At 47.9% G+C, this 10,784-nt stretch overlaps 1 protein-coding gene across 1 annotated transcript; it reads right to left on the reverse strand.

Moving 5' to 3' along the window:
* Positions 1–8,041: 8,041 nt before the first annotated feature.
* On the reverse strand, positions 8,042–8,776 carry LOC138567837 (histone H1.0-like). Its single transcript, XM_069646331.1, has one exon. The coding sequence runs from the start codon at positions 8,774–8,776 to the stop codon at positions 8,042–8,044; it is 735 nt and encodes a 244-aa protein (XP_069502432.1).
* Between the last annotated feature and the right edge of the window lie 2,008 nt (positions 8,777–10,784).

Genomic DNA, 10,784 nt, shown 5'->3' on the forward strand with positions numbered 1-10,784 from the left:
TAATTACAATGATGTCACAAGGCTGTAAATGGTTGTTCTTCTTTAGGTCTCCTTTTTTAGCTGCACAAACAATGTTCGTTGAATATTTCCGTGACCCTTTATTCGTGGTCTTTAGCTAGCCTTTAATGTTCTTTGATTTTTTTGTGTGTGAAAAGTTGAAGTTGGCTCTTCGATGTGAGATCTGTCGTCAGACGTTGCAGCGTCAGACTGCACAGCGTCGTTAATTACAGTTACGCCTGGAGCTCGATCTTGGGGCTTAGACGACGCGGCCAGATTTGGCCGCAATACATTGCGACCCAAGGAGTCAGGATCTCTTTGGAGATACTGCTGGGGTTCCATTCAGTAGAACTATCCTTATCTCCTTCAGTGCCAAGGTGCTCATTCTCACTTTGTGAGCCACCGTGTCATGTAGGCGAATAAAGGATTGCAACACTATACTTAGTGCAGCAAGTGAACTCGCGCCCACGTCCAGAGAGTCGTGGCAGCTTGAGTCACCACCTTGAAAAGGCAGGGAGGCTCGATCCCGAGTCGTTGGAGTGTCGTTTGGAATACAGGATACCGGCAGAAGTGTTTCCGGGATTACTTCTCCAGACTCGTCTTGGGTTCTGAATAAGGCCAGGGACACACTGTGTCGATCCCCTATGCTCTCTATTGCCTGAATTTCATTTTCCAAATGAACACAAGCACTGATTATGGAGGTATTCACATGGTGTTCTACTTGGGATAAAACTGGACCAGATATATCAGTCAGTAATACTCATGTTGACTGCTTTCACCAGTGTGTTCTAGGAAATCGGGCACCCTACTTGGGCCGCCTGACTGTATGTTTTCAGCAATTTCTTGTTATAGCAAAGGTATCACCTTGTCGTCGTCAGGGGGAGTGACACATTCACTCCTGAGATGGTATCTTTTACTTTTACCTCGCATAGCCAACCTGGTTTGCCCAGCCGTGAGGATCAAAGGGAGTTCCCCCGCAGTCTCCACAGACTCTAGGCAAACTCGATGTTATGGATAATTCAGAGTTTAATCCACACCAGCAGGCTCTTATAAACCTGCTCCAGAATACTGGTCAAGAGAACAGTGCAAATGCAGTTCTTGATAATAGAACAAAGTCTGAATTTGTTTAACCGAAGAGGAGAAACGGAGCGTGCACGTGGAAAAAGTGTAGGGAGCGGGTTACAGAACTCAGCGTTTTTAGTGACTCAGACTACCAAATAGTTCACGTACTTGGCCTCTCCGTGATTTACAGCTGGGATTTGTATGGTCACAGCCTCAGCAGAGTAGACATGCTCACCCGCCACTGCCCGCACAGACTGCAGGGACTGCACAACACTGCCCCACTCCTCTCCACTTCGCGGATTCTCTAGGATTTTGAAAGAGTCCGCCTCCAAAGTGTAGCAAGTAAAGACAGACCAACAGATCAGCAGAGAAACGCCACAAGCTGCAGGGACTGCACCACTATGCCCCACTACGCCGAATGTTATCGAGCTGAATCTTTAGGTCAAGGAGGGCTGACTTCGTGTTGTGTCTGAATTCAGATTGGTGCGTGGCAAGTAGATTTTGGGCTTCCAAGTGGGTTTGTAGTTGGTGTAGGCGGTGCGGTCAAGGATTTTCAGGAAGTAGGGTACCATCATAATGGGGCGGTAGTTGGTAGGGAGGGTGTGGGTCGAGAGAGGGTTTTTAAAGGAGCAGTGTGGCAAAGGCTTCTTTGATGGAATTTGGCACTATGCCGGAATTAAACTAGGTGCCGATAAATTTAGCAATGATGGGAGCGAGGGGGTTCACGCACCTCTTGGTCTGGGCAGATATCACCTTTCCAGTTGAACGCTTTGAGGCGTTGGATGGTGATGAGCACATCTGCCGGGGAGATGGTGGAGAAGTGGAAAGGGGGGCAGTGGGTGATGGGTAGGCATTAAGGTCAGGCAGTCCCGATTCTTTGGTTGGGAGCAGAGATTTCTTTTAAATAGTTTTATCTCTGGGGTTTAGGGTTTTATTGGCAAGGGCGGATTAGACAAGAGAGCACCAGGCTATGTCTTTCGGGAAGCTAGCAATAGGAGGAACTGGTGATTCAAGCTCCTTGAGGATTTTAAAAAGCTCTTTAGTGTTAGAGATGGCTTCGTTGATCCTAGTATTGTAGATGCTGGCTTTGGTTGTGATAATCACAATTTTGTAGGACTTTGCGATGGTGCTAAAGGCCTCTTTGTGGGTGGGGGTAGGGTTTTTTTTCTCCAAAGATGCTCTTGGGCAAGTTTCTGTTTGCGCAGGGTTTTTAATTCCTCTGTAAACTAGTTGTGGCAGTTGCTTTTTTTTGTGTTGTGGTTTTAAGGGGGCGTGCAGGTCTAGTGTGCTGAAAAGTGTGGAGTTGTAGCTGGCGAGAATGGTTTCTGGGTCAGTACTCTCGGGCCACGACTCATGGGAGGCCCAAATAGTAGGCTCCAACAGTTCCTTGGTCAATTTGGCGGTGTGTCTTGCAGTGATTGGGGGGCGGTTGCGAGTTTTTTGGGTTTGCATTAGATTCGAGGGACATAGTGAAGTGGATTAGGGAGTCATCTGTCCGGGGCACAGGGCCAATGGAAGTGACCTCTTCATGGGTGTGTTGATATTCAAGATCCAGTCAAGGATCCGGCCTTTTGAGTGTGTGACGGTGGAGACAACTTGAGTAAAGTTAATCTCTTGAAGAGTGGTGGTGAGAGCGATGGACTTTTGATCAGCTGAGTCTTTCAACCCTAGGTGGAAGTCACCAAGAAGCAAAAATGTGCTGTTGGGTTTAAGGAACGGAGCCATGAGAAAGGGGATGTCAGCGTTCAGGGCGCTGTGGCTGTTGGGTTGGTGGTAGAGGAGAATGATATTGATGGTGGTCTGGGGATTGGGTTAAATTTTGGATAGCAGGAGTTTGTAAGGGTAGGGCAAGGAGGATGAGGGAGGAGGCTCTGATGGGGAGGGAGAACTTGGATATTATGGGAACCCCTCCACCAGGGTTAGCCAGTCTGTCGGCTCTGAGAATGGAATAGCCATTGGGTATGGTGAGAGACAGAGACGGGCCTGTTGCCTCATGCAGCCAGGTTTCAGTAATGGCTAGTAATAATAATAATAATAATTATTTAGCATTTATATAGCGCTACGAACCCTCAGGTATCTGTGCACTGCTTATTATTAGCCACGGTGTGTGGTACCCATTTATCAACCTCGGAAGGATGAAAGGCTGAGTTTGGTTGTGCCGGGATTTGAACCTGCATCAGCAGACTCTGCCCAGATGTCAAAGCGAGCGCTCTACTCGCTGTGCTATCGGACCTGCATAGTAGGTGCAGGTTGTTGTCTAGTAGAAGGTCATGTATGTCTGGAGCATGAGCACATAGTGTACATGCATTTATTAGGGCACAGGGGAGGTGGACAGGATTAGTGGTGGTGGGAGGGCGGATGGACGGTGGAACGGTGGTGGTATTGGAGGGTAGCAGCAGTTTGGTAGGGCATGTAGGTGGCCTGGTTATTTGAAAGGTCCTTTGTGGACTGGTAAATGGTGGAGGTTTGGAGATGTGCGTGCGGGAGCGGAGTCGCTGCAGTCTGGCTAATCCTGTACGAGCTAGAGGACTAGCTTTCTGATGGGCGGTTTCAGACTTAGAGGTCATGGGAGTGGTGGCCGTGATATCAGGCGACCAACACCCTGAGCTAGGAAGTGGGGTGATGAAGGGTGCTGGTGGGGTGGCCTGAGAAGGTGTCAACATTTTAGCGTAGAATGTTGATGACACTGTCGTTCGCTGAATTTTGATGGGTAGGTGAGTATTGAGTTGTGCGCTGGTTTGTGGTAGGTGTTTGAGGACAAACATACGGGAACGTAGTCTATGTAGTCTGGCTGCACCAGTGCAGGCTATGGGGCCAGTAGTCATCCGGCTAGTATCCATACTGGTTGGCAAGAGTGTGGTGTCCACTGTAATGGGTATCATGCGCTTTGGGGGTAATGGGCCACAACGCAGTTGAGGGAGGATGGATTTGTTGGGGTCTGAAGCATCAGGCACAATCTGGTGAAGAGGAGGAAGAAAAGGTGTGGGGTGGGCTGGGTGGGTGGGGGAGCCGTCATGGCAGATGTTTGGGCCGTGGTGGAGGGGGTGAGCCGAAGGGCAGGGCACTGGGTACACGTGAACCTAGGCGTGCACGTGGGTAGACTTGCACTTTGCAAGGTAAGGTGCTCGAAGAGGCCCCATGCAATGGCGGGGGGGGGGGGTGACGGTGAGAGGACACATGAGCAGGGAAGCGTGTTGGTTTTGCCAGAAAGGTGGGACCAGTTGGAGATTGCTAGAGAATCACATATCAGTTAGTGGGTGGATATTCGCCGCGGATTAGTGCCAGGGAGAGGTGCAACATTTGGTGTAAAGATAAGGGCAGAGGTAAACGTAGTGCTAATGTTGTTGTGAGTGTTGCAAGTGGGTGTGAGGCACGGGCAGAAATCAGTGATAGTTGTATGCATAGTTGCAGTGGCAGACTTCGGTATAAGGCTGACGTCAGACTGTTCACCAAAGGTGGGCACAGTCTGTGGGCAGTGCACAACAATAGGCTCCAGCACTTCGTCAGAAACACCCTGGGGAGTATGGCAGGCGCCCAGAGGGTAATATGGCGCATGGGCAGAGTGTGCAAGAAATGCGTGACATTGGGAATCAACATTTTGTCAGAGACAACCTGTGGAGCAGAGCGAGTGTCCAGCAAAACGCCAGAGGTGGGTGCGGAGTGCAAGAGATGCGTCACATTAGGAGAGGGCATTTTGTCACAGTCCACTTGAGGCACAGAATGAGTGTCAAGCAGAACATCAATGTTGGGCACAGTGTACAAGGAATGCATAACATTTTGAGCAGACATTTTGTCTGGGGCAACCTGAGGCACAGAGGAAGAGGCGGGCAGATCATCAAAACTGGGAACAGTGTACAGGCCTTGCAAAGTAGTAGGAGACAGTAATAAGCCTGGGGCAGCCTGGGGGGCAAAGCAAGCGGCCAACAGATCATGGGAGGTGTGCAGGCAAAGCATAGCATTACAAGCAGCCCTTTTGTAAGGGACAGCGTCTGGGGTAGGGCCTGCGTCACAAAGATAATGTGGCGTGGGTATGTTCAGGAAGACCATGTGTTTAAGAACAAACAGATTCTCGGGGACGCCTCGGGGAGCAAAGCCAGCGACCCGTGATGTTGGAAACAAAGGCAATTGAAACGTACCCAACGACTGTGGAATTACAGGGAGCGGAGCAGGCGAGCAACAGGCCGTGGGTAGAGGGAACTATGAAAACGCAATGCAAGGCAGCAATAACGAACCTTTTGTCTGTGGCAGCTTGGGTAGCAATGCGAACATCAGATAGACTGCACGCAAGGGGAGCAGCCCGAATGACGAGTAAGTCCTTAGGGCTGGAAAAAGTGTTGCAGGCAGTGTGGGCAGCAAATAGCTCACTGGAGGGCATCAGCGACTGAAAGGAGCGCCGTGCGTGCCTGCAGACGGCGTGATGGTACGGATTGGCATCTTTTGCAAGGCATGCAAATAAAATCAAACGCGATCTATCGAGCACATGAAAGGCAGTCGAGTCGGGTAAAGCTGCCGTGGATTCTGAAACGGGGGTAGGTGGAACCAGTATTCATGGGCCGGATGTGACAGGGCGCGAGAGCGTCGATCTTGGAAAAACACAGATGAGCCACTGATTAGTTAAGGCATTGTTTATTCGAATCTATCTTAATTTGTCTCGTCTGCCACGCCTAGACTCTTGGGGCGGTAGGGCTCTCCCAGCTGGTAGCCTTTGTCACCCGGACAGTACTGGCGAGGAGCAGGGATCGGAATCGGTGCTTGCATACTCATCTGAGTAGGGGCAGTAAGGATTACTTGCATATTCATCTGCCCCATTACACTACTCCACAGGGAAAACATGCTTCCCAACAACAACGCCTGTCCCCAGAGTGCACCCTCTGCCGCTTGCTGCAGTTGAGCGAGTGCTCATTATTTCCACTGGGTTTGCAAATTTAAAACCAATTATTTCTTTTTATGGGTCTTCCATAATGGATGGAGGATCAGCACGTCATTGAGACACCACTGGCCAGTACCACCAGCCTGGCAGTACCACCCAATCTAAGAACATACTTAACCGTGGCTTTGCCAAACAATACCAGTACTGTAACTGTAAGAACACACCCATGACGGCATTGCCCAAAAGGACAAAGCCAGAACTGCACGTCTGGCTACGCCAGCCACTGTAAGAACGTACTTGTCTTGGCTTTGCCCAATATATGCAGTACCATAACTGTAAGAAGAAACCCATGACGGCTTTGCCTGATCAGGCCTAGGCCGGTGCTGCGTGTCTGGCAGTACTAACTACTGTAACTTTCCCAATAATGCCAATACTGTAACTGTAAAAACCCACTTGTGTGTTAGATAGCCCCAGTGAGCCTGTATTGTCCTGTAAAACATGTCTCCATGATGCAGGGCAGGGTCCCCTCCCCTGCCAAACATGTGACAGGGAAAGGGGACGCCTTACATCATTGACACTGCAGACATACACACATTCTCTGTCACTCACATGCTCACACACCACACACATGCGCGCTCCTCCGCTCACATAGACAAACTCTATCAGCCACACACTTGCACCCTTTTCAAATAAAGGTTCTCTCACACACATACGTTCAGACAAACCCATGCACGCTATGGTAAGCCAATGAAAGAAAGCATAGTAGAGACAAAAATGATGAGATGTAAGCAATAGACGTTTTACTGACTGTTTGAAATAAGGAACACATTGGATCAGGCACCTATCGGTACTAAAAGGCTTTCTTTAGAAACAACGAGGGATTCCCAATGAAACAGAACAAGGATGGGGTGAAGCAAAATGCGAGTCTTCTTATGTTCAACGCATAAGTGTTCAAAGTAATAATGTTCCAAACTCCAAATCTTAAAGGTCATTGCCCCTCCTGGGCAATAAACGAATGTCCCCAAACAAAGGGGCTAACAGAATGATTATAACCTGAGCTTGAAGCCATTTGCCTCCTGGCTAGCTTATTCTAATAAACCAAATGTTCAACCTTATTCCAATACAAAAGTATTAAATCTACCCTTAAGAGTCCATCCTTAAGCTAACTCAAAAGAGAAAAACATATCAGGGGCGTGGCTAGGTCTGGGAAAGATCTGTGGCTGCACGAATGTTGGTATTTTCGGGACTCAGAGCTAGCTAGCCTTTTGGCTGTGGCCCCCGAGCTTCTATCCAGGGTTAAAACCAAATGTCCCGGGGGTATAGCCCACCCAGCCAGCCCTTAACAACGCCTGTGTCACTGTTCCTGGAAAGGCTCCTTTCATAGCTATTCACAGCCTGGACGACCCCTTCAACTCCTCTGCTTTTTTTGCCTCTGAGCTCCAGGATCCCTGCCAGGAAGCCCCTTTCACAGCCTCTGCTTCTTAGGCTGCGCCAGGGCATGTCAACCTTTACATGCACGCTTTTCCCTACCTTGGGTTTCAGGATTCACCAAACCGAAACCTTCCTCGATTTTGAATGCTTTGGATGGACAACTGGCCCACCCTGGACCTTGACACTCTTATCGTCCTGAATAGGATTCTTACATAGATATGGTCTTGCCTGGATGCTCTCCAGGTCTCTCATAGATCTCAATGTTGTACTTATTTCTTAACAGGGTGCCCATACACTTTTGCATTCTCAAGTCATATCACATGTCCTTCCTGGATCTGGTCATTTTGTAGACTCTCACAACAGGTCCCCCTTGACCTGTGACTCTAGCAGGGTTCACGACAGGTCTGTCCTGGGTGTCGATCTTCTCAGGTTTTACATCAGGTCCATCCTGTACCTTGATTTTCACATGGTTCATAATAGGTCCCTCCAGTACCCTTACTCACTCTGGTTTCAGAGTACCTTACTTCTCACAGATTTCACAATGGGAGCCTCCTTGACTTTGGCTCTCAGATTTCACAATAGCGCCCTCCTGGATCACTGCTGTCTTAGACATTCAATGCCTGTCCCTCAGGAACAATAGCTTTCTTAAGCTCCATGACACATCCCTCTTGCACCTTGTATTCAAAACAGGACACTGCTGGACCATGACCCTCTTAGGGTCACAACAGATCCCTCCTGGACCTTAGCTTTCCTAGACTTCACAACAGATCCCTCCTGGACCTTAGCTTTCTTAGGCTTCACAGAAGATCCCTCCTGGACCTTAGCTTTCTTAGGCTTCACAGAAGATCCCTCCTGGAGCTTAGCTTTCCTAGACTTCACAACAGATCCCTCCTGGAGCTTAGCTTTCTTAGGCTTCACAGAAGATCCCTCCTGGACCTTAGCTTTCTTAGGCTTCACAGAAGATCCCTCCTGGAGCTTAGCTTTCCTAGACTTCACAACAGATTCCTCCTGGACCTTAGCTTTCTTAGGCTTCACAACAGATGCCTCCTGGACCTTAGCTTTCTTAGGCTTCACAGAAGATCCCTCCTGGACCTTAGCTTTCTTAGGCTTCACAGAAGATCCCTCCCGGAGCTTAGCTTTCCTAGACTTCACAACAGATCCCTCCTGGACCTTAGCTTTCTTAGGCTTCACAGAAGATCCCTCCTGGACCTTAGCTTTCTTAGGCTTCACAGAAGATCCCTCCTGGAGCTTAGCTTTCATAGACTTCACAACAGATCCCTCCTGGATCTTAGCTTTCTTAGGCTTCACAGAAGATCCCTCCTGGACCTTAGCTTTCTTAGGCTTCACAACAGAGGCCTCCTGGACCTTAGCTTTCTTAGGCTTCACAACAGATGCCTCCTGGACCTTAGCTTTCATGGTTTTCACAACAGATTGAATGGGTAACCCCCCGACTCCTCACAGTCAGGGTCCTTGTCAGGCATTATTATGCCACCCAACTGCACCGGTCAGGCTTCAATCCTCTCCAAGGGATTGCTACTGGTCTTAGGTCATGACTTGTCAATTCCCCCAAGGGTCTGGGGAGTGCTTGAGTACATCTTCTGGCAAGACCCACTCCTTGGGATGCCAGGTCTTATCAGCTCTCACAGACTCTCTTCAGCCCTCCAGGCAGTGGTGACCTTGAGGTCTCTCCAGACTTAAGCCTTTCCCCAGGTTATCAGCTTCTCCGTCAGTCTTCCTCCAGCTCTTCCCTTTGTGCCAAGTGGCTGGTGGTCTTCATGCCTGCTTGCACCACAGGTCTTCCACCAACTATTCTTTTCCCAGCCCTTTTGTACACCCTGGGTTGGAGATGGTTTCCTGAGTCGTCACCCAATTGGTTATTTCCCATGCTTCATTGAATACCCCCTGGTGATAGTTTATTCTCTTGGGGATGTCTAATAGCACTAATTACGCTTTTATTAGTAGAGGCCAAGCATTGGCTAGTTACCTGATGGGCTAAAGAACAGTTAACATTGGACTGAAAGCATTAAAAGGTGTCTGTGGTGTGTGGGGTCATCTTGGATTCATTCCTATCATGAGAAGAATGTTTGCAGCTTTCTGTGATTTCTCCCAACTGTGATGTGCAAGGCAGCAGACCATGCAAAGTTACACTGCTCTTCGGATCTGCCCAGCAGGGCCATCTTAAGCTATTTTGGGGCCCCGGGCACAGACCTCTTTGGGGCCACCCTCCCCCCTGAATAAAGGGATCCAGAATATGTGGTTGCACCACCCTCATCAAGATCACAACCCATCGTTTTTTGATATGCTGCCTCGCAGCGATCAAAATAAGAATTGATATTAGTAGTCAGCCCCTTTACCCTCTTCATGAGGAAGGTACACCGACCATAGTATAAATGGAGGACACAGATTGTATGAAAAAGGTCCAGATAATCCAGAATAAACTGATGGCTCAGATTGGCTGCCTCACAGAATGCAAACGTGCCCAGGCATGGATACAGGAGACCAACTGGATGAAAGGAGAAAATTAAACATACAATAGCATATATAGTGGGTGAAGATTAGAATCTAGTCGGAAGGTGTCCATATCAAGACGGACTGAGAGTAGTGTTGCCATTAGAGAGGAAAGGAGCAAGTGTCTGTGGTGTGTAAAATATCAATGCACACTATTATTATAGAGGAAGCAACACTGCAGCCAGTGAAAATATGAGTGTGGCTTTTTTGAAGATCATACACTGAGAACGAAATCACTCTAAAGGGCAACAACTGTGAAAGGTCTAGGGCTGACAATTTTGACAAGTTAGGAAATATGAGATTAAATGAAATTCCCAGGACTACATATTGGTTAAGAGGTGCTGTTGGGATTTGGATCATATCAAAATGAAGGAGTAAACATTTAAAAGACCAAAATACCAAATTTCAAGAGCCCCATTTTACTCTGTGTGTGTGTGTGTGTGTGCATATATATATATATATATTGATATATATGCATATAGATATAATTTGAGTGCGGAGGTGGGTTAAGTTAATAAAAAAAGTGGAGGGGTGTAGGAGGGGCTGTGGGGGTCTCCCCTGCATATATATATATATATATATATATATATATATATATATATATATGCACAGCAAAATAAAACAATTATTTGGTATTTTGGACTTCGAAATTCTATTTTCGAAGTAATCACATAGATGCATTGGGATTTAAACCCACTCTGCAATTTCTGTACTTTACCACTTTATTTTCCAGTTCTTACCATGACCTCAAATAATCCCATTTTAAAGAAAACAACAGAACACATTACCATTTTAAAAATGTTATAGAAGCTGACTATGCAAAATTGAATGATTCTAGATACATTGGGCCTCATTACGACCCAGGCGGTAGAGGGTTAAAGGCGCCGGTAGAGCTTCCGGCGCCGTTAACCTTCTA

This window comes from Ambystoma mexicanum, chromosome 2p (genome assembly GCF_040938575.1).
Source record: "Ambystoma mexicanum isolate Mex_15411 chromosome 2p, UKY_AmexF1_1, whole genome shotgun sequence".
In the NCBI taxonomy this organism is placed as follows: Eukaryota; Metazoa; Chordata; class Amphibia; order Caudata; family Ambystomatidae; genus Ambystoma; species Ambystoma mexicanum.

Excerpts from the sequence above, each read along its gene's own strand:
- LOC138567837 (XM_069646331.1), bottom strand. The coding sequence starts at position 8,776 with ATGAAAGCTAAGGTCCAGGAGGCATCTGTTGTGAAGCCTAAGAAAGCT.